Here is a 24205-nt window from a genome sequence, read left to right on the forward strand (position 1 = left end):
AATGTGAAACAAGGATATTTTGCAGGTGGGATGAAGATATCTGGAATTAATTGTTTTGAGTATATAGAAAGTTTACTGTGTGTTTGAGAGAGCAGGGTACCCTCATGCATTGGTCTTCCTCTCTCAGTTCCTGCTATGTTAGTGTGTTAGAGAGAGTAACGCAGTAATTTTGAGTGTGACTCAGACCTTCTGCTTGTCTCACCTTAAGAGTACTAAAAAAAATTACCCCCATCCACTCACCAGTTCTCTTGTCCTGTGCATCTGTTTTCCATCAGAGAGTGGCATGTTTCACACCGGCATGCATGTGTTTCTGCAGAAATGCCCAGGTATGCACAGGATACGTTTGCTTTCTGATTGGTCTGGGATTGACTTGGGAGATTTAATTATGTAAGAACACTATTAAACTGGGTGAAGCATGGCTAAATATAGAGAAGTGAATGGAGCTGTGAAGTGAATGGGGAAATACGGCAGGATATTTATATCACCGGAATCAGGGCGAATGGCTCAGCCAGGGGAAACATCACCCATTTTAAAAGTCATTCATAAAATCCAAACAGGATTTGGGTCTTACCTAGTCAGACGCTCACTTTAAACCTTCATTAGATCCTTAAATATGTACAGAATTAAATATATACAGTGTAAGCATTACCAGCAAATAAATCTAAGCAATGGGAGAAATTTGATTTTTTTTTGTTTTGTGTCTGTTTGAAATTTATTGCTTATGTCATAGTTAAAATGTGTTTGTGACACACGGAAAAGGCAAGATATCAAATCAGTATAACAAAGACTAAGGAAAAAAAAGCTGTCATGATATATACATTTGAGAAATTTTATGAAATATAAAAAAAATACTTCATCAGACAAGTGAAATTAAAATTATTTTATTGTTACTGTTTCCATTATAATAATAATTATCATTATTAATATTAATATAATAATAATAATAATAAATCCCCAGGAAGAAATAAAATGATAATAATTTATTTGAAACTGGATTCAAAATAATTTATAGGCTTAATGCAAAACTACCCATGGTACAAAAACTCATTTTTATTGCAAATGATGATTATGATGATTTATTATTTCTAGGTATTCTGGGTCTGTCTGTGAATTGCCTTTAAGCTCAAAATGCTCATTTTTAGTCCAATCCAACACGACACCTCGTGGTGCAGCATAGACTAAACTCCGTGACAATAATTCTATTTCTTCCTGGTGATTCTGACTTCTGTCTTCCTTCCCCTGATATTTCGAATGAGTATGGCAGTCATGATTATACCAATCTGTGGCAGCGGGGCTGTATGTGGGGTCCTGTTTTATATTCTCTGTCTTCCTCTCAGTCAAAGGACAACAGTTCTTTTGGGCAGACATGCCATGTTTCACATCCACTGGGCCGCCGTCTTGGGGCCGATCCTCTCTGTGTTTCTTCTTTGACCTTTGTTTTCGATGCACAATCAAAAAAACAATCCCACTGGCAGAAAAAACGACTATAAGAAGAAAAATCAAAAATATTACGATAAAGACTGAAAATGGGACAGAGACAGTGAAATGGTGGTAGAAACCTGTACTTTTAATGGTTGTGGAGGGGAAAGGCACACCGTGAGCAAACGTACCAGTTGGCATTGGTAAGAATGTCACTAGGTCAGGACACATGACTTCCTGACTCACAATCTCCAGCTTCGTTTTAGCTATTTTATTTGGAGTCTGACACAAAATACTACCCGACACACTATACTTTTGTAGGGTCTCAACCCATTGCTTAAAATCAACCAGATCACAAGTGCAGTCCCATGGGTTGTCATCCAAAAAAATCTGCCTCAGAGCTATCAACTGATCCAATACATTCATCACAGGCAGGTGCTTAAATGCATTATTCATTAGGTTTACTTTAATTAGTGGCAGATGGTGAAATATATAGGGTGGAAGTTTATGAAGAAGATTGCCATTTAAAGACAGGATTTTCAAATTAGGCAAGGCACTAAATGAACCTGGATGGATGCCTTCAATTACATTGTACTCTAAATACAACTGCTCAAGGCTGTTAAGTCCGAAAAACATACCTGAGAATAACTGATCAATTCGGTTTCCATTGAGATTGAGCTTTTGTAGTAGCCCTAAACAGAGAAAACTTTGATTTTCAATATAATCAATTTTGTTGTTTGCCAAATTCAGCAATACCAAACTTTCATATGCAACAAAATCATCCCGTAAAAGTCTCTGAATCATATTTCCCGTCAAGACAAGATCTGTGGGACTTTGATGCAGAAATCCAAGCTCAGACATTCTTTTAATACCTTTGTCCTCGCAATGGATTAAAAAACCAGCAGTTGAGCTGATTAAACAAGAACAGAGTTCAACACAAGCGACGTCAGATGTTAGTACGGGTGTTGGTGTCGTGAATATTGCATCGTCACTTGCAATAACCAACTTTAGGATTTTTGAAGATGGTGTAGCAACCATATTCAATGACTTGGAAGATTCCTCTAAGCTGGTGTCACCGTATGTAGGGCACAAATCGTCCTTCATGATGTTGCTGAGGGAATGGTCTTTCAGATTGGCTGGACTGTCACACACAACCTCGCTGACGGATGACTGTGTCACCATGGTGTCCCTCCAAATTTTTAGAAGAAGCATTTCACAGTCGCACAGCCATTTATTGTCCTCCAACAAAAGCTCCACAATACGGCCAATATGCTCAAGAAAACCCACATAAGGCAGCGACTGCAGTTGGTTTCCGCGCAGGTCTAAATGCGTAAGTGGAACAAAGCGAAAAATGTTTCTTGGAAGGACTCTGATGGAGTTGTCATTTAGTATCAGAACTTTGAGGTGTATAAGTCTATTGAAAGTTCCATGTTCAATAACTTCAATAAAGTTTGTGTCTGCCTGGAGGTACTCCAAATTGACCAAACCCAGGAAAGTGTCCTCTTTTAACGCAACTAAAAAATTTTTGTTAATGTAGAGCTTCTTCAGGAAGCTGAGTGCATGAAAAACCCCAGGTTCCAGTTGCTGGATGCTGTTTCCACCAAGATTAAGTGAATGGGCATTCTTCAGACCTATTAATCCCTCCGGAAGCAACTCCACAAGGTCATTCTTATACAGATTAAGGTGGAATGGTCTGGCTGGTGGTAGCTTTATTTTAGCAATGCTGTCAATATTCTTTTCCTCACAGTTTACATACAGCATGTTGTCTTTTTCTGTGCAAGAGCACAGTCTGCCACAAGATCCTTCAGGTGATTCCTTGGAAGACAAAACATTTTGCGAAAGGGTGCCACTCAAAAAGCAGTAAATGAAGAAAAGGCAGCTCAGCATTTCTGTCGCATCTGTAAGAGAAAAGGAAGAAAAAATATGCTTGATTAATTAATTAAAAACGTGTGATTTCAGTTAAGGACTTTATAACTAACACAGATATAGTAACACAGTTTGATACATCAAAAAGACACTCAGAAGTGTAGCAATATTTTTCATTAATAAATGGCTGAGAGAACCTAAGGAAACAGGTATGCCATGCAAACCGACCATGTGTCATGCATCCAATGATTCATGGATCATTTTTAAGGAGTACTTGCGTATGACCTCATATTCTTTAGGCCATGTGACCTAAAAATACCTTAAGAAAAGCTGACAATAAAAAAAAATTCAGGAAAGCTGTTGTGAATTACAATTTTAAGCCACCCATCAAACTGCCTATTTTTATCTATAATTGATACAACCATATTCTTTAAAAAACCATTGTAGGTAATGAGGGAACGAGCCGCACATTTGCAGCGCTGCATGTAATGGCTGACTGGGCCACTCAGATTTTTAGGGCCCAGTATCTGTGCAGATAATCATCATCAATGTGGGAATAAATGCATTATTCAGGTGAATTTTAATGGATAAAGCACTCAGCACATTGATAGAATTTCCAGAATAGAAGTCAGGCACAATAACCAAGAAGAAGAAGACAAGAAGCATTATCTGAATGTTAGTGTTAGAAACCTCTGACAAAAAATGAAATTGAAAAAAATAAAAGTGGACAACAGGACAAAATAATTTGGTATTTACATAATATTGAAAAGAGCTAGAAATGCATAAAATTATACTCACAAGTAGTATAGAAGGCAGTTAAATAAAATCATGCAGTGTTTTTCAGGCTAGATGTGTAGCTGCCAGAGCAGAGCCTGTGTTTTCATTTATAAGCAGTAAAGGCTGCGGCTTCTTTTCACACATGTGAGCAACAAGTCCTCAACACGCATTTCCTGAGCAGCTCAGTAAGCATGAAAAAGAGAACTGGCAAAATATTTACTTCTAGTAAGGCAATAGTGCACATTTACAAAAAAACAAATACCTATCTACAGGGGGAAAAAACTATTTCTCTTCATGATTTACACACTTGCAAAGTAAACAGTGTGGCCATCGTTAATATTCCACTTTATACTATCTATCCATCCACCCATCCATCCATCCTCAACCACTTTTCCAGACTGATTCTAGAGCTAATCCCAAAAAGTACATGGGAAGAAAGGAGGCACCTGGATGAGATGTCAGACTGTTGAAGGCCACCCACCCACACACACGCATGCACGCACACACACACACACACACACACACACAGTCGTGTAATCATATCTTTATGGGGATCGCTCATTCATTTCTATGGGAAAAATGCTAATGCTAACTATGACAACCTTAACCCCTATCTAGCCCTAACCATAACCATAAGTAACCAAACAAAATACAAGAGATTTTGCATTTTTAGTTTTTGCAGTCACGGATTTTTATAAAATAGAGTTTTCCCATAAGGTAAAAAAAAAACAAAAAAAAAAACAAAACAGGTATTCATCACGTTGTGGGGACATTTGGTATACCTGGACACACACTCACTACAGGTAAAATGTGACACAAATTTAGCAACAAAACAAACCAGCGAACACTGTGAAAACAGAAAAGGTGAGCTTTCGCTCCTTAGGCTGAAGGAGAAACACAGGCGATCCATGATGTCATTTATTACCTATATATTACAAGAGACTAAGAACAAGCATGCAGTTAAAGAGGGAGAGTCCAAGGCGCCGTGTCACTTTCGTATAATATGAAAGTATCCGAAGACATATGAATAAAAGGCTTCCACATACCAAACATGCCTGCACACGGCACATCTTATTAATGAATTACTCACGACTTCCAGAGTCATTTTAGCAGTTATCTTGGACATTGTGATGTGTGCATACAAAGTGCATTTTAATCATGGACTTAAGTTATAATATTCGGGCTGAAGACCACTTCCTTATTTTCAAAATTAAAAAAATTGACAGCCTTATTGTCTGTGTGTGCATACATGCATGCTCTTCAAAACTTCCAAATGTGGTTTGCAATCAAGGAAAATACTACTGCATAACATTTGAAATAGCCTAATAATAATGTAAAAAAACATAAAAGGGTGAAAGACCGAAAAAAGTCTAGTTTTTAAATTTTCCATCAAAGATAGTTCCAAGTGTTTGTACTTGAAAGCATTTTCGATTAACAGCCAATGACGCAATGTGACCACCACATTCCCTACACTCAAAGTGTGCCTGATTAAGGGAAGGTGTTGCTTTTGCCGGATTTTTGTGCGCTGTTGATTTATTGAAGCTTAATCGCACACGCTGAATAAACTTCAGGGATAAACTCTGAGAAAGCGTCGATCAGCTCGGTGATGATACTAAGAGCTGAAAACTTCTAACAAACTGTTTATGAATGTGTGTGAAATTTCCTTCTGCACAGAAATTGAAGGTAATAAGATATTCATTAAGTCGAAAGCCTTAGGTAAAACAGCTGCACGGTTAATCATTATTAAATAAAACTAGCGATTGCACCGTTTTGAAAAGCATCATTCTGGAATAAATATTTATCAAAAAGATTAATTGCTTTATTAAGTTTGTACCAGTATTGCTTTTATTTAAGTGCATTTATTCAAGCGGGACGTTTATGAAAACGAAGTTCAGTTTTTACAGTTAACACTATGCTCAGAGTTAAGACCTTTCTCCATAAACATCGATAATTCCATATTACTGAATATGAACAGCTTAACGAAGTATTTTTAAAGTATTCCCTAAGGAGCAAAAAAGGCTAAAAAATACTCACCTACAAGCAATTCTAGAAATGAGCTGCAGCCGAAACTTGAACAGATAAAAGTCAAGTATAAGTAAATGTTAATATGGTTATTTTCCCCACCTCTAATAACTCGTCGGTAATTATATGCATATAAATATTTCGTTTTAGTAATGCAAAACGAGTCGATGTCTTAAGAAACTAAGTAATTAGCATAAACGGTACTCTTCTGTTTATATTCTAAGCATATAAACAAATCTGTCTGTGTTTGTCGGTCTTAGTTTGTACGGCCTAACAGCTGCAGCCCAGTATCTGTTTCGTATAAGAGTCTTTACGGTACATGCAGCTCCGTTTCAAAGCGGGCGATTCCTGCCTCCCCGATACCTCGTAAAACAGAGGCATTCAAGCTGTGCGGGGCGCCCCCTTGTCGGGGCACGAAGGAATTGCGGGGGGGGGGGGTCGAGCGCAGGTGAGGGTGGCGGACCTATGCAGAAATTAAAACTTTTAGAAATATTAAAAATAGGGAGACTTGCAATGTCAGAAGTTTCCCTGGACTTTAGTAATCTCTGTGTTGGCCTATCCTTCCCGTTGAGCTTCAAGTTTATTTAAATAAAGATTTCGGGGTCAGAACAAACATATCAGCCCTAGGGGCGCCCTGTCAGACACGTTTGAATAGCACTGTCGTATTTCATTGTAGGGGGATCTCTCTCCTCCTCAGTAATGCCTCTTCAGTGGAGTTCCGTCATTCAGAAGTCTGGTCCTATTTCCTTCTGCCGAATGTCATAGCCCAGGGGCAGGGGGTCATATCCTCAAAAGGTGAGTGTGCGTGCGGGTTTTTGGGGTAACCTTTAGGTCAGCTGTTCAAACCCAGGTGTGAGGGCTCTTCAGCCAATCAGTCCACTAATCAGCAATTTAATTAGGGAGTTGCAGTGAAAGCCTGCATACCTAACAGCCCTTTCTGGATAAGATTGCCCACCCCTGATAGAATTAAACTTTCAACCACAAAGTAATATAAAAAGATTTAAAACAGAAATATAATTTGACGGCTTGTAAACATACTGCTGTATTTGGTACCCATGAGCTTCAGCAGTGCCAACATAATACCCCGAATAACTGCAGGAGATATGAAGTGACGGCATCATAGCCAAAATGAACCTTCAATTTATATTGGACCCTTCTTTGAAAAGAAAAGATTCAAGTTCCTTGAGAGATGAAGGTGGAAATTTCCTCTGCAGGCTGTGCTCCAGAATCTACCCATAAACTTTTGGTGATGATTAGATCAGGCGATTGGGGAGCCCATGGAAGGTGTTTGACTTTATTATGGTGTTCCTGGAACTGCACTTGATTGTATATTATACAGTGTGTATGGCGGGGCATTGTTATTTTGGAATATGGAAACAATGAGGAAAAAGTGTTTGCACAATAAGGCAGACCAGGTCCTACAAAATGGCCTCGCGTTCCCTGGCTATCATGTGCCTGAAGAGTAATATTTGTGCCTTAAGCTTCCCAGCCCACCATACCGCGAGGGCTGAAGGCATCCTTTAGCTCTCAGAACGTAAATCTTTCAGGATTTAAGCAAAAGATGAATCATATCAGATGACTATTTTCATCTCTAAGAGGGCCAAGTTTTGCGCTGCTTGCACCAGCTCACGCATCTTTTCATTACTTTTACTACTTTAGGAGCAGCTAGTTTAGTTAGACGCATTTTTTATGTAAGAAGGGTCAGACAGTCCCTGGGACCACTGGAACCTGGGCTTTGAGCTGTGTGGAATGAGGGTACTGTGCTCCTCATTCGGTTAGGGCACTATGCCTGTGATTGGAAGGCACCGGATTCACATCCTAGGGTCTGAAGAGTGATTTTATAATTGGGCCAATGACCAAGGCTAGTATGTCCTTTGAGAGATAAAGATGGAAATCTATTTTGTGGGCTTCACTCCAGAATTCCCCATAAACTTTCAGTGCTGATTAGGGCAAAGGGCCTCACTCAGGTCCTAACGGCATAACAATGGCTGACCCTGGGATTTGAAATGAATGCAGTGTGCGGCTCAGTGGGTTAGATCAGTGGTTCCCAAAGTGGGGGTTGCAAAGCCCCCAAGGGGCCAGGACACTGGTGGGGGGGGGGACGTAAGATGATTCCCAGAATATGTGGGAGAGAAAAAAAATAAAAAATATATATATATATATATATTTGGTAGGGCCTACTTAAATATATTTAATAATAGCTGACCATTCCATATGTGGCACTGCATTTTGCTGAATGCCTCAGGCTTTTTACACACACACACACACACACACACACACACATATATATACTGGAGACACTATGTGTTAGCATTTATTTAGCCACTATTTTGTATATTTTTTGAGCTATGATACCATCTGAAAATAGGAGTGCACATATTGTAAAGTTACTTTAGTGCTGCACAGTGCACAGTGCTAAGCGGTGTAATCGTGCCTCAGTCAATGGTGCTCAGGAAGTAAGCTGTCACAGCCAAGATGCTAAGTGGGCGTCTCCTTGGCCTAGTCCAGCCACTTGGGTCCTCAGCAATGAGGATCCTGTGAGCTGCCGGGGAATCACTCTAGTTCAATAAATGTTATGAGAATTGGGACCTGCAGGTTAAGCAGGTTAAAGTTTTAGCTCTCAAGGTATGTTTTTAAGGGTTTCATATCCAAAAACTAAAGTGAAGCTAAATTCATATAATTATAGCTATATTGGTTATTGTTAGCTTCTGCTAAATTTTTTAGTGGTTTATCAGTTTAGCTGTATCAAATTAAACTTTAGAGTTAGCGGATTAGCAGTTGTCAAAGCTGAAATATATCGTTTTTCTATACACTATAGCGTTATATATTTTCTATATAATTACTGTATATGAATAGCTCACATGTGTTTTGGATTCTAACATTTGTTTGTAAATGTTTGATACATGTTCAAAAGTTTTGTTTTATCACCTGTTCGGCTTTCTGAAGACTGCAATATTGCATTTGGCCGCGTAGAGGTGCGTGAATTAATACAGCCCTCCAAAGCAGGTAGTGAAAAATGCACTTAAGGCAGTGGCAGAACTCGCTTAAGGGTTATTTACATGTGTTACATGCATATTTTGGAGTTTCTCTGCCCAAAATGTGTGCACTTAAACCCCACACTTAAGCCGATGGGAGATTACACTTAGGTCAAAAAAGTGTGCAGCTGCGCATCATTGTTTTATGTATATAAACATACATATGCATGACTACAACCCTGCATTTGATACAAATAAAAACAATCACATTTAATATAAAAATACAGAAAGTTTACAATTAGTCAGATTTTTGCAGAAACAGAGATATGATGGACCATTTGGACAAAATATAAGGCAATTAAAAAAAATAGCAATTGGATTTTAGGAGGGCTGTTTGGAGGGCATTTCTCAATATCTCATTGTTGTGACTTCGGACATAATATGAGGAGACAACACAGCTAGTCATTCTGAGATGACTGAGGTGTCTATAAATAAAGAGCTTATGTAGGTCAGGTGCAATTTCCTCTCTGAGATTCACAGATTTGACCTTTAAACAAGGCAAATAGTTTTTGGAGAAGAAATGTATCATATTAAGGGGGTCTCCTGGGTGGGCCATTGCAAGTTGAATATGGTTATAAATTCCACTAAAAACAAAAAAAGCCAGACTGTTTCAAATGTGATATAGAGTCATTTGATTTTTAAAAAAGTATGCATAATTCAAGTACATGTTCATAGTTGTCTCATTGTGGTAAAAGATAATGTAATTTACAATCAGAACTTCTTGTCAAAGGCAGCGTTAAAAGGAAAGTTCATGGAATTTAGCTATTTTGTAGATTTCATTGAAAATATACACTCACCTAAAGGATTATTAGGAACACATGTTCAATTTCTCATTAATACAATTATCTAATCAACCAATCACATGGCAGTTGCTTCAATGCATTTAGGGGTGTGGTCCTGGTCAAGACAATCTCCTGAACTCCAAACTGAATGTCAGAATGGGAAAGAAAGGTGATTTAAGCAATTTTGAGTGTGGCATGGTTGTTGGTGCCAGACGGGCCGGTCTGAGTATTTCACAATCTGCTCAGTTACTGGGATTTTCACGCACAACCATTTCTAGGGTTTACAAAGAATGGTGTGCAAAGGGAAAAACATCCAGTATGCGGCAGTCCTGTGGGCGAAAATGCCTGGTTGATGCTAGAGGTCAGAGGAGAATGGGCCGACTGATTCAAGCTGATAGAAGAGCAACTTTGACTGAAATAACCACTCGTTACAACCGAGGTATGCAGCAAAGCATTTGTGAAGCCACAACACGCACAGCCTTGAGGCGGATGGGCTACAACAGCAGAAGACCCCACCGGGTACCACTCATCTCCACTACAAATAGGAAAAAGAGGCTACAATTTGCACGAGCTCACCATAATTGGACAGTTGAAGACTGGAAAAATGTTGCCTGGTCTGATGAGTCTCGATTTCTGTTGAGACATTCAAATGGTAGAGTCAGAATTTGGCGTAAACAGAATGAGAACATGGATCCATCATGCCTTGTTACCACTGTGCAGGCTGGTGGTGGTGGTGTAATGGTGTGGGGGATGTTTTCTTGGCACACTTTAGGCCCCTTAGTGCCAATTGGCCATCGTTTAAATGCCACGGCCTACCTGAGCATTGTTTCTGACCATGTCCATCCCTTTATGACCACCATGTACCCATCCTCTGATGGCTACTCTCAGCAGGATAATGCACCATGTCACAAAGCTCGAATCATTTCAAATTGGTTTCTTGAACATGACAATGAGTTCACTGTACTAAAATGGCCCCCACAGTCACCAGATCTCAACCCAATAGAGCATCTTTGGGATGTGGTGGAACGGGAGCTTCGTGCCCTGGATGTGCATCCCACAAATCTCCATCAACTGCAAGATGCTATCCTATCAATATGGGCCAACTATTCTAAAGAATGTTTTCAGCACCTTGTTGAATCAATGCCATGTAGAATTAAGGCAGTTCTGAAGGCGAAAGGGGGTCAAACACCGTATTAGTATGGTGTTCCTAATAATCCTTTAGGTGAGTGTATGTACAACATAACCACGGTAAGGTCTCTCATTATTCACACTCAGCAAGTCACTATCATCATCTGTGCACATTCCAAATTCACGTGATAAGATAAGCTAAAGTACACTTTATTGATTCCAGGGGGAAAATCTTGATAACGTGATCACTGAGAAAATATGTTCTAATCACTGCAATGTACTCCAAGTTAGACATTTTTTTTTTTGGGGGGGGGGCAGGGAAGCTAAAATATGATTTTATTTTATTTTTCATTTTATTTCATGGCCTGATCGAGAGTACTTGATGCTTGCAGTGTGCATTCTTCTATGTGACTTGACTGGCAATATGGATTTGATATTTACATTGCATCGCCTCCATGTGGTAAGAATATGTCATTGCAAGATTAAAGCTTTACAGAAAGAATTGTTTCTAGTTTCTTTGTAATATCTTATGCGAGGGTGCAATGTAATATTAAAGGTATGAAATAAATAAAAATGAATAAATAAATGAAATTAATAGAAAATACCGTGTTCCAGACAATACTTTGGAGGGAAAAAATCTCAGGCACTGGTCAGCATTATTGTGTCATCGGGGTGTTATTGAAGTATTACTAGTTCTATTACAATCAAATCAGTATTTTTCAGTGTTTTATGTGTATAAACACACATTTACATGTTGTAGTTTAGTGTATATTGTTCACATTCATTTAACTTATCCTTTAATAGAGTGTTATATGAATTACATGGATTCCAAAATAATATGCTGTCCCCTGTAAATGTAATGTTATTCAAAGGTGCAGTAAGACTGAGATTTTAACTGAATTTCAACTTAGTTTCTCTAGTGGAATCTGCACTATTGCTAATTTTAGAAATTAATAAATGTGCCCAATTAATATGGACACATTAATTTTAATGCAAATATTAACATTAAGGCTGATTCTAAAAGGGACTCAATATTTTATTAGGTTAATTAGATGAGCTGTAGTCACTTTCTTAAGCTATTTGAAAAACTGTTAACTTGAGAAATTATGAGACTTACATGGTTAATAAAGGTGTGTGTATTACATTATTTCTTTGTATTTTGTTATTTATTTCTACATTTTGTTGCTTTTTTTTAAGGAAATATTCCCATCCAAGTCTTTTTTTAGTCTGTCATGGAATAATATTCTAATACATAGAGATCTGAAAATCATTGCTGATTAGCTATAATGGCTTTGAACTGCTCCAAAGGTCCAGGTATATCTGTCATGTTTTGTTGACATTGCACAAGATGTCTCATAATCAATTTGATTTTAAGGCCTTGACATCACAATAATAATGTGAATCTCCATGTCAGGACTGAGGCTTCAGTAAATCTTGTCTCCACATAGTGTACATTCTGTGTCCAGAGGTTTCCTCCCAAAACTCCAGCTATCTCCTATAAACCAGAGCCATGTTATGAGAATTGGTGCATAGTTTAAAGTTTGCATAGTGTATACTATGGGATGGATTAGCATGCCGTCAATGGTGTGGCCTGCACTACCTGGCTAGGCTGCATGCCCCCAAAGTCCTCAGCTGGAATATATACTTAGAACATCAGGTAACACTTTACATTAATTGCACCTTCATAATGCATCCATTATACATTCATAGAACATTCATAGGCAGCATGTAAGTATACCTTAACATCCTAATATACCTTAATAGCTTTATTATACATTAATAACAAACATCATGTTGTAAGAAGGCATTATGAAGCTGCAGTTCATATAAAGCATTTCTGAACATTATATGTCAGTAATTTAAGATTTATGATACACATCCTTTCTGCCATAGTGAAAGACTGCAGGAATTTTAATGTAAATAATCAAACATTACTGAATTACAACAGTTCTCGTTTATCTTTTTCCCTGGCTGTTAAACTTTAACGCTTCTGAAGTGTATCACATTGAAGATTGGCCCCAGTGTTACATTCCTGACCTCATTACTGTATACATGCCTTCTTTTATAGAATAAAAATGACAGTAAATAATGATAAATAAAATTGTTGTTGCTAGTAATGCCTTTGGCTATAGCGCTCCTTAATTAACCGAGAAAGGGGATGTAAGAGATATCTGCTTTAATTTAGGCTCAAGGCGAACTCTTTTGACCTACCTTATCCTAGCTAAATCCAGGGGTGGTGTTGTATGTGATATTTGTCTAGAATAGAATAGTGATACTTTATTCATCTCTGCAGGGGGATTGTCTTTTTGCCTATCCCATCTTATTCTTCATGAGACACGCAGACACATGCACAGGTAAGAGTTAGCTTGGAGGTCACAGCACCAGCTTAGCCAGTATCAGGCACCCCAGGAGCGACTGGGGTTAAGGGCTTTGCTGGGGGGCCCAGTGGCAGGATCAGACTGCCAGACATGAACCAGTGACTTCCTGCTCATACAGAGGCCTAAGCCACTGAGTGACAGACGGCCCCAGGAATATGCATTAGCTATGGCATTTGTATATCCAAACCCACATTACCTTAGTGAGACTCACAGGCATTTGGAGCTGAACACTGAAGTCCGTCATGTGACCTGCTGAACACCACTGGCTCACTTAAAGAGTCACAGGGAGTTTATTTTAAACAATATTTAGGGAACTATTAGGATCTATCCATCCATATTCCATAATCACTTATTCTTTTGTCGTGAGCCTGGAGCCTCACAGGCTATTATTATTATTATTATTATTATTATTATTATTTTATTATTATTATTATTATTAATTTGCAAAGCTGGTCTTTACTTTTGACAGTGAGATTTTTCTAATTGTTAAAAATCAGTCAAATTTACTATGCGACTTTTCCTTGACTGCTAATTTAGTGCTATAAATATGTCAACCAGCACCAAAGCATAGCAACCATTTAAGTGAAGCATTGTGATTATAGTTTTAATGATAGGGCTCATTACACAAAGGCTGGACTCTAATTAGCCTCTTACAGTGATTAGATGGTCAGATGGAAATAGGGAATTTGGCTCTGATACCAAGATTACCATATTTTTATGTGGAGAAAGTGTGATACTTATTTACCCAAACACTAAATCATGGGAAAAACAAAAGATACATTTTAAATGTAATACATGGGTGATCACAATATATGTGTAATGGAGAACCTGCAGACATAGGCCTGCCTTGAATACTCACAAGAAACACTAGATGGTGCTGTTGAATTTCTAAAATAAATTGAAATATTGTATTGGTCCATCAGCACGCTTCTCATATGAATACCGACAAATATTTTAAATCGCAATATGTCATGTTGTACAAATATTTTATTAAATGTTTATTTTTGGGTTCTACTACAGGTATGCAGGGTTACCAGAATACTACACTACCTGGAGTTTATGCATTTGAGATATAAATATATAGGAAATTCTGTTTCTTGTTTGTATGCTAAATTAGTGTTTTTGTCCACTTACTCATTGTGCTCATACATATGAATATTTCTAACAAGCCAAACATTTTTGTTGGTGTTTCGTTTGGTGTGTAAAACAGTTTTGTTGCTTTGTGTAATATTACCTTATGAGCAAATTTAAAGTAAAGGGAATTAATTTAGCTAAATATGACTAATTGTAAACAGACTGTTTATATATTAATAGCTTCCAATGAATCTGAGCTTATTCACCTTATAAGCCAATTTTTGAATTTCCCATCATCCTTGGCTTTTATTGACATATATTTAATTTATTTATAAAGATAGCATGGTTAGTTTTACATAATTAAGATTTATCCTCCTATGTATTCCCATATTTTTCATTCTGGTTTGGGAATTGCATCTTCTCCAACTCCATTATCCCTGGAGGTAATATGCAGATTCTTCACAACAGACAGATGTTGGTAAGGGCGCAAACCCATAGCACAGCTGTGAGACTCCTTATTTCCGAATGTATAATTAGTGAAAACTTTTGAAACCTAATGAAAGCCATTGAGATGTCAATTAAACAGTTGTTATTCTGTACAGGCAGTCCTTAACTTAACTTGGGGAGGAATTATTATAGTGAAAGTATAGACTGTGTATAAGTCAGGCGACCAAAAGTAGAATCTAATGCAGAAACTATATAGGCTGTTGCATGCAGAATATTTTAATATAAAAGCAATGTCTACTTCATTTCAAAATTTAACCTAAATTATTAATTGTGACATTATGCAGGTTGCACAGTGCTGTATCTGCTGTCAATCGTAACATTATGCAGGTTGCATAGTGCTGTGTCCGCTGTCAATTGTAACATTATGCAGGTTGCACAGTGCTGTATGTGCTGTTAATTGTAACATTATGCAGGTTGCACAGTGCTGTATGTGCTGTTAATTGTAACATTATGCAGGTTGCACAGTGCTGTATGCGCTGTTAACTATAACATTATGCAGGTTGCACAGTGCTGTATGCGCTGTTAATTGTAACATTATGCAGGTTGCACAGTGCTGTATGCGCTGTTAATTGTAACATTATGCAGGTTGCACAGTGCTGTATGCGCTGTTAACTATAACATTATGCAGGTTGCATAGTGCTATATGCGCTGTTAATTGTAACATTATGCAGGTTGCACAGTGCTGTATGTGCTGTTAATTGTAACATTATGCAGGTTGCACAGTGCTGTATGCGCTGTTAACTATAACATTATGCAGGTTGCATAGTGCTATATGCGCTGTTAATTGTAACATTATGCAGGTTGCACAGTGCTGTATGCGCTGTTAATTGTAACATTATGCAGGTTGCACAGTGCTGTATGCGCTGTTAATTGTAACATTATGCAGGTTGCACAGTGCTGTATGCCCTGTTAATTGTAACATTATGCAGGTTGCATAGTGCTGTATCTGCTGTTTTACATTTAGCAGTTTCAAAGTATTGCATATATTATGTTTTCTTGCAATATGCCAGCAATTTGCTTATGTAATACTCTTAATTATGTGATCCATTTGCATCAGAGGTAAAAAATGAACATTAAAAAATTTAGTTCTAGCCAAATTATTTACAAGAGCCCTTTTAACACAATTATATTCAGCAGAGTTCTGGGTTGAAAAGAACACCTGTAGTATCTCTGTTTTAGTTTTGTCGTCAGTTCTCTTCCATAAACTTTAATTACTCATTTCCCAGTAAGCCTTATTTTGTATGGATTTTAATTGATCACAGCATTTAAAATGGAAAATAGATGCCTTTGTAGTTATAAAAATATTATCTTGAATCTACGCAAATTCTTTGTTTCAGGGCCAGATACACTTGAAAAATGACTGTACAATACCTACATCTCAGAACAGAAACCAACTTCAAATGCTTCCTAGGAGAAGATAACGTAATTTTACACTTAAGATGTTTCTGTTCATGTTGGGCTGTGACGACCAGACCTCTCAGGATTAATTCTTGCACCCGTCCTTCATTAGCGGAAATTGCCGCTGTTGACAGTCTGTACAAGAGCATTGGCTGTTGCATTGCAATCAAGAGACCATGTCTGTCTTTGCCTCCCCCACACGAAAACCACAACATCACAAATGTTGCCCTACATCACTTTTCATGTTCTTACTGTGTCTTTTGTTTTTGAAAAAAACAAACAGAAAAAACTGTCGAATCGGTATGTTTAATACTTAGTATGCCTCAGACATTGTTCACCAGGCTTTGTCGCCTGATACGTTCTAACCTCATCTAACCTCAATTCTGTGTTTGTGGGGGACATTTTCCCTGTCTTTCCTGTAACTACTCAGGTTTCTTTCAATGCCCCAGAGACAGGCAACTCCGGTGAATTGCTGACTCAAAATTGTCTATAATATTAGTACGTAAGTGTCCCGCCATAGACAGTCATCTTGTAGCCTGCACTTTGCTTTTGTAGGCTTCAGGTCTCTGTGACACTGTCATTGAAATTGCTGCAATCAATTATTTTGTGTCCTTTTATATTTTGGAATAAATCTCAACAGCACTTTAAACATAAGAGTGGCCGCATAATAACCAAAAAGGTAATAAAATAGTAAATTGCAATACAGTGCAATATGAATTCAATTAGCCTAAATAAGAAATATTAAGGACATTGAAGAGATAGAGTACATTAGATTAAATCGTTATAGATTATTATTAGCCCTGTTTGTTACTTAAGTGATTCACTGTAGAAGAAGGCAATAGGCACCCTCCTTTCAGTTCCTCGATTATAAGCTGCTTGTAATTGACACCACCACTGTTACAAATACATTTTTCATGCCAGATGACGATAAGTTCATCCTCATATAAATGTATTCGGTTTCAGGGCTAAATGGCCCCTGGCCCGAGGAAATTCATTAGATGCTGCGATTGAAACTCCTGGAATAGATATTCAAGTGAGCAGTATTGTGTCCTGAAGGCCACCTTGACAAATTCTTCTTGCTTTAATTGTTTCAACATTGGACTCACTATATGTCAGTTCATGACCTTGTATCGATATTGACGATATCTCAGGGGACTTGTGAGTCAAGTGTTTGGGAGAACAGCTCAGTATGACCAAAGTCATCTTTTAAGGCAGCGACTCGGATGACAAACAGGCCAGGTTTCAATCTTTAACCTAAAAAAAAAGCCATTTATAATGGCCTGTCTTATTACCTCTGAGAGGTGCCCTCTGGATAACACAGTATGGAGAATTCAACCTTCTGTATGAACAATACAAATGGCTTTGCTGGGTATCTCCACACTGTTTAATTAATGGATATTAGCAAATATTTTAACATGTGACACTCAGTTGGTATGATACTGTGCCTCGCACCCACAGTGTTGTGACTTTGGTTTCTAACATCTGCTTCTCTGTATGTGGAGTTTGGATGTTCTGCCCATATTTCTGTGTGTTTCCTCCTGTGGTCGAAACATGGTATAAGTGAATTAATGTCTCTAGATTACCCTTCAGTGCGTGGGCTGTGACGCACTGGCATCTCGTCCCTGGGACAGGCTTTACGCTCAGTCTGACCCTCGCCGTCGACATTAAAAGCCAGTCCTATACATCTCGAAGTTCATGTCTAGCTGTGAGTTACTTCAATGTTGGAAAAAAAGAGTATAGCAGAAGTAAACATCTGTAGTAAGCTATAGCTTAGTATGAATTACATAATGTCCGAGATATAATTCTGGTCAGAGTGACAGCCCAAAGAGGTCTGTAATTGTTTCAGAAATGTGGTATTCCAAATGTAGGTCAGTGTTTCCAGGTGCCTTTTTATGTCTCGAGATGCTAAGGTTGCGCATGACTATCTTTATAATAACGATAAAAAATGCATTGCTCTGTTTTTGCCTACATTTTAACATATTTGCTGTTTTTCTAAATTATTCATATCATTTTTCAAAGTGGCCCCATTACCTTCTATCCGTCGTCCAGCTGACTCTGGTCAGGGTCATAAGCAACGTTTCTGATTTTCTCTAGTTAAATCAACACTGGGTAGAACATGAGCAAATCCCATAAATTCCTTTGCTTAGAAAATTGGGCAGAGTATACACTCACACAAAGGGACTAAACTTAACAAAAGACCTAATTTGTGAACTTTAGACCATCTAGAATATGTGCAGGTTGCCCTTGTTGCAAGGCAAACTTTGGAAATGCAAAAATGCTTTTACACGAGTCCATCATTGGTCATCCTTGGGGAGCGGTTTCTGTTCTACCATGACTTACAGGACTTGGTTGCTGTGGAAACAGCTGACATATCATTCATTTGAAGTCTTGTGTAAAGCTGACCTGTTTTGACTGAGCCCAAGATAAAGAGGAACATCCTGTGCTACCGGGTCAAGGCGTCTTCCATGCCTAAGAAGAGAGAAAAATAAGCATACTGAGAAAAACACACACAAACACACACATACAAACACACATGCACACACATGTTTTATTCATACCTTTGTGGGGACTCTCCACTCATTCATATGGCCAAAACCCTGATCGCAAAGATAACAACCTTAACACCTACCCAGCCCCCTAACCTTCACCAGTAATCAAACAAAACACAATACTTTTGACTATTGTTTTTTTTATTTTGTTTTATTTTTACTGCAGTCACAGGTTTTTATAAAATTGAGCTTCCCCTTGTGGCGACCAATAAAATGACGTCAAAATGTAATGTACACATAACTCACACGCACGTACACATACACTTTGATCCTCAAAATTTACAGCTTAAAGACAAGCCACACCGTTAGCAATTCTGTTTTAAAAATAGAATACAGCCTAGTATTACAAAGTGAGATTTAGCTAGATTTAAGGTACTCCAGTTTATCACTTCGTTCACTAGCTTAAATCCGACGAGTTATCTTGTAGTCCGAAAAATCTAGCTTTGTGATAGAGGCTCTAGGTCTATAAAACATTGATTACAAACATAACAACAGCAATAGTAATGATAATAAGTTATGTATCAAGTTACATGAATGACAGCGGTTTAACCCTTCTGGGGCTGTGGGGTCTGACCTTTGCCCCTGGATCCGTGTGTGTGTGAGTTCACATGCTTTCTGTACCTCCGGTTTCCAGCTACAGTCCACATATACTGTACACCTACCCTATTGCCCATATTTGGAGATTCAATGTGCCCCACAATGGAATGGCATTCAAGATCCCTCTCCCCCCCCCTACCCAGGAATATTCTCCAAGCTCAAAGTAACTCTGTACTGACTAAGCAATGTGAAAAAAGCACGGCTACCCAAAGCAGCCCTACTCATCCATCTAAAATATCACACATTTCAGAGTCACTGATACAGAGTCTATGCGGCAAAACTCGAAGCTCTGACAATCAGGTGATATTATGACTTGAATAATTTCTATATACACATGACGAGGCAACTTTTGGCCAGTGGAGTGTCCCCGCTGCCTAGTAAGTCGTGCTGAGAGCGGTGGGTTTAAGGTGGATTTCCCTAAAATGTGGCTGATTTCAGCACGAGGCAAAGAGAGACAGGGCACAGGAGTGGAGTTTGGGCAGGTGCAGCCAGGACTGAGCTGTCGGCGACCAAACACCCAACAAAAGACCGATTTGTATAACCGAAAGCTGGCTACAGGTGGACAAAGGGGCTTGACCTTGATTTGTTCTGGTTCATGTAAACCCACATCCCTTGTCAGTGTCCTTACTCATCTTTTGGAGTTCTGTAACTTGGATGATGGACTAATGCTTCTCAGTGGGGTTATATTTCTGACAGTGTTCAGCGTAGGAGATCATGACAGACCTCATCCTCCAATCTGGCCATTTTTGCTAGTCCCGGTAATGCAGTTTCGGAACCCAGTCGGAGTCGCTCTCATTAAAGCCTTTCATAAAACATGTGCACTCTGTAAAAGCCGACTTATCCTGCTGTGTGAAGCTGTGCCTTTCCATAGGTGTTGCTGGGAAGTTTTATTTATTTCCGTGGTGTTGCATGCACTCTTTTTTATTTGCCAAAAAATATCTCTCATGGATGTGTTTAACCTCTGCAGAGATGCAAAGTCTGTGGCAAACTAAAACTGCAAGAAGCAGAGCAGCATGCAGCAGTTAGACATTTAGCTCCCTTAATTGCAACAATAAAAATCACTGTAGCGATAAAATATACATCAGATAGTATGTTTCTAATGCTTAATATCCAAAGGGTCATTTATATTAGGGAATAAATTCATTTTTGGCTTCTTCCTTTTAGCTCCCTTATTAAAGTAATAACAGGTTACATATCTGTTATATTGTAATGGGATAAGAAACCTAGTTAACTCGCCTAATTTTGCTTTGGACAAAATCGGCTACTAAATAAAATCAATGAAACTGTATAAAATGATATGATACTAGTATTCAAAACTGACTAATTTCAATTGACGCCGTGTTTTTGATACAATATAAAGACAACCACAATAATAGAAAAACTAACCTTTCATAATATAAGCAAGTCTGGTAAAAAAAATAAATAATAAATAACACATTCTACTACGGTTTTTGTAACTTACAGTGTTAGGCAGTCAAAGAAAATGATTAAGGCTCTTCTTCTTGATAGAAAGTGTATATTTGCTCAGAACAAAACATTTAACATTAGAACATATGCAAGTTAACTGTAACAAAATAAAAGCTAAGCCAAATGTCTCCTGGTTTCCAAAAAGTTACTGATATCTTGGATGACTAGCTGAACACCGCTTTGGTTCCCAAACTTCTCCTCAGGGGGATCCCAGTCATTCCATGTATCCATTAAACTTCACCACCAGCTTAATTAATTCATTAATTCAATCAATTAACCAATTCATTGATTTATTGTACATTTAATTCAATTGAATTTCATTCAATGAAGCCTTTATTAGCCAAACCAAGTGTGCAACTGGTTGGGTGAAAAAATCCACATCCATACTCATACATGGGTATACTGGATGGTTCCTGAAAGTACTGGGCTGACTTTAGGAGAGGTTTGGAAATGGTTAAGCTGCCATAAAACCATAGTTTTACTCTAACATGACAATCATTTAAAACTGGCAGGTGATATGCAAAATTTCATAAATGCATCCCCCTGTTACCCTGCCCCCCCCCCACCCCCACCCCCAGCAGAGAGAGTGCTGGTGTGTTTAAGTGCTAGATAAATTCCCAGATGTGATGTTTATTTCTCAGCCTTGCTACCAAAATCGCCTGCTCCTGCTTGAATCTGTGGAATTCAGTGTCCATTCAACATTAATGAACCACATGTTTACACAGGATGGATCAGCAGACTTTCATTCCTTAAGAATCAGCTTTTTTTGCTACAACCGTATAACATTAGTTTTGTTTTTCATATTCAAGGTCAGTTTGCTTCGGCAAAGCAAAAAGTTAGTACTTTGTAATCAATTAGAAAATCTCCGTCATATGACTTTGAAAAGCATATAAAAATGTTTGTCCAATGCTCTTATTGTTTAAGGCAGAACCAAAAACATCTGCTAGTGAATTTTCTGTCATTTTACACCTGTCGCACATGGAACATACAGATGGGTACAATTTATTTAGATTAATTAAATTGTGGAGTCCATGCAATTTTTTAAATTGTATCAGCCTGTGACAAGTATTTATTGACCAAAGATGGGTGCGGGGCAGTGCCTCAATTCATCGCTGTTGTGACACTTTGACTCACAAGTCATCATCCCAGGCCTCCCTGAGATGAAACAATTAACAAATCATGCCATTCATTTTTTAGAGTCTGGGAAATTTGAAAGAATTTCAGGATATGGTTGGGATATGTGACCAAATCAAATTGTTGTAGTTTTTTTTTTTTCTTTTTTTAACTCACGAAATGAGATGTTTCACAGTTAAAGTCAAGATGTCCTGCAACAATGTCCTTTAGAAGGTTTACATTTTACTTGTGTGTGTGTGTGTGTGTGTGTGTGTTGATTGCAATCAGGGTCAATCACCCCTGTTAAAAATGTATATATCGCCTACTGATTTAAACACCATTTTCTTAGACTTTGCACTGTACTGTATGTTACATGTAAATATACAGTTTAATATATTATTATTATTTACCTCACTTGCTTATGAAAGGTTATTTTTCCTCTTACTGTGGTTTTCTTTTTCCTTGCTGAGTCTGTTAGAATCACTTGTTTCTGAATATATTTCCGCATATATGCACTATACATTGTCAGAGCTGAAGAAAACATAGAGCAGCTCCCTTTTGCCATTTTCACACATTAAGCATCCATCCATCCATCCATCCATCCACCCATCCATCCATCCCAGGCAGGGCTGCACCCTGGACAGGATCACACTGGCATACTAAGGGAGATTGATCTAACTTAATGTCTTTAGACTGCCAGTGAAAACACACACAACCTGGGAAAGAGCATGCAAACCCAAAGCGGGGAGAGGATTCACACCCCCAATCCTGGAGATACCAAGCAATAGTGCTGCCATTGAGCCAATCTGCGGCCTGATAATTACCCATGTGCATAACACTGGAAATATTATATGACCAAATTCATCTTGATAGATGGAAAAAATGTCAGGACCATAACAACTAAAATGTATTTGCTCCCAATGAAAATTTGTATTCATTTTATATGTATCTGGAAAACACATTACAGGAACAAGTGCAGAATGCTTTAATACCCATGTTCTGCTATTCAGGGATTAAACAGATTCTTGTAGTTATAATTAAGGATATTTCACTCACTTTTTAAGGTACTTTACGGACAAAACGCTGCCATTCTCGGGCAGCATGCGCAAGCACATGTGGCAGAAGCTCAAAGATAATAGATTATAGATAATAGAACTTCATGTTTCACACCAATAGTAATGTTGCTAATATTTCCCGGCTTTCTGCACTAAATGAATCCGGGCCACAATTTCTCACATGAAAGAGAGAAAGGATGCAAAAAAACGTATGTACAGTAAAACTGGGACCCTCCTGAAGTATTCACAGAACAGATAATTCAAATTTTACTGTTGTTACTGGCTTAATGGACAATATGAATCTGATTACAGTTCACTCCGACAGACACTATTTGTCAACAGGGCACCATCATTAATCAGGAAACACGGAAGAGTGTAGCCGCAATAATTCACTAGGTAGAAAAAAAATAAATAAAATTTTATTTCCGTCTTTTACAGTTTCAAGAAAACAAAAAGGAAAATGGCCTGAAGCAGGAATGTGGGCACCCTGCATGATCAGTACTTAGTAACACTGCCTTTGGCAAATATCACAGCTTGTAAATGCTTTTTGTAGTCAGCTAAGAGCCTTTTAATTCTTGTCTGGGGGATTTTCACCCATTCTTCCTTACAAAAGGTTTCTAGCTCTGTGAGATTCCTGGGCCATCTTGCATGCACTGCGCATGCTCTTTTGAGGTATATACATACTGTAGATATTCAGTGATGTTTAGGTCAGGGACCATGAGGGGCAAAGTCTTTTCATTGTAGATTTTGAGGTGTGTTTAGGATCATTATCTTGCAGTAGAAGGAGTCCTCTATTCCATTTCCATTTGAAGCATTTTCTACAGATGATGTGGTTTGCTTTTAGAGTTTGCTGGTATTTAACTGAATCCATTCTTCCCTCTACCATTGCAATGTTCCCAGTGCCACTGGCTGCAACACAAACCCAAAGCACAGTTGATCCACCCCCGTGCTTAACAGTTGGAGAGGTTTTCTTTTTCATGAAATTCTGCATCCATTTTTCTCCAAACATACTGTTGCACACTGCGGCCAAAAGTTCTA

General features: G+C 38.2%; 1 protein-coding gene across 10 annotated transcripts in view; it reads right to left on the minus strand.

Moving 5' to 3' along the window:
- Window positions 1-865: 865 nt before the first annotated feature.
- LOC111834117 (SLIT and NTRK-like protein 6) overlaps window positions 866-24205 on the minus strand; it is a 56374-nt gene continuing 33034 nt past the window's right edge. For 2 of the 10 annotated variants that reach the window (XM_023793073.2, XM_072700700.1), the window contains 2 exons: window positions 18790-18855; window positions 866-3317 (listed from right to left, as the gene is read on the minus strand). In XM_023793073.2, the coding sequence (XP_023648841.1) occupies window positions 1051-3317; window positions 18790-18823 (2301 nt within the window). In that variant the 5' untranslated portion in view covers window positions 18824-18855 and the 3' untranslated portion in view covers window positions 866-1050. Of the gene's footprint in view, window positions 3318-4083; window positions 4111-6096; window positions 6446-10477; window positions 10535-18726; window positions 18856-24205 lie in introns of those variants that run through there. The other 8 variants (XM_072700706.1, XM_072700705.1, XM_072700698.1 and 5 more) reach the window with 8 other exon arrangements.

The sequence above is a fragment of the Paramormyrops kingsleyae genome, chromosome 16 (assembly GCF_048594095.1).
Source record: "Paramormyrops kingsleyae isolate MSU_618 chromosome 16, PKINGS_0.4, whole genome shotgun sequence".
NCBI lineage: Eukaryota > Metazoa > Chordata > Actinopteri > Osteoglossiformes > Mormyridae > Paramormyrops > Paramormyrops kingsleyae.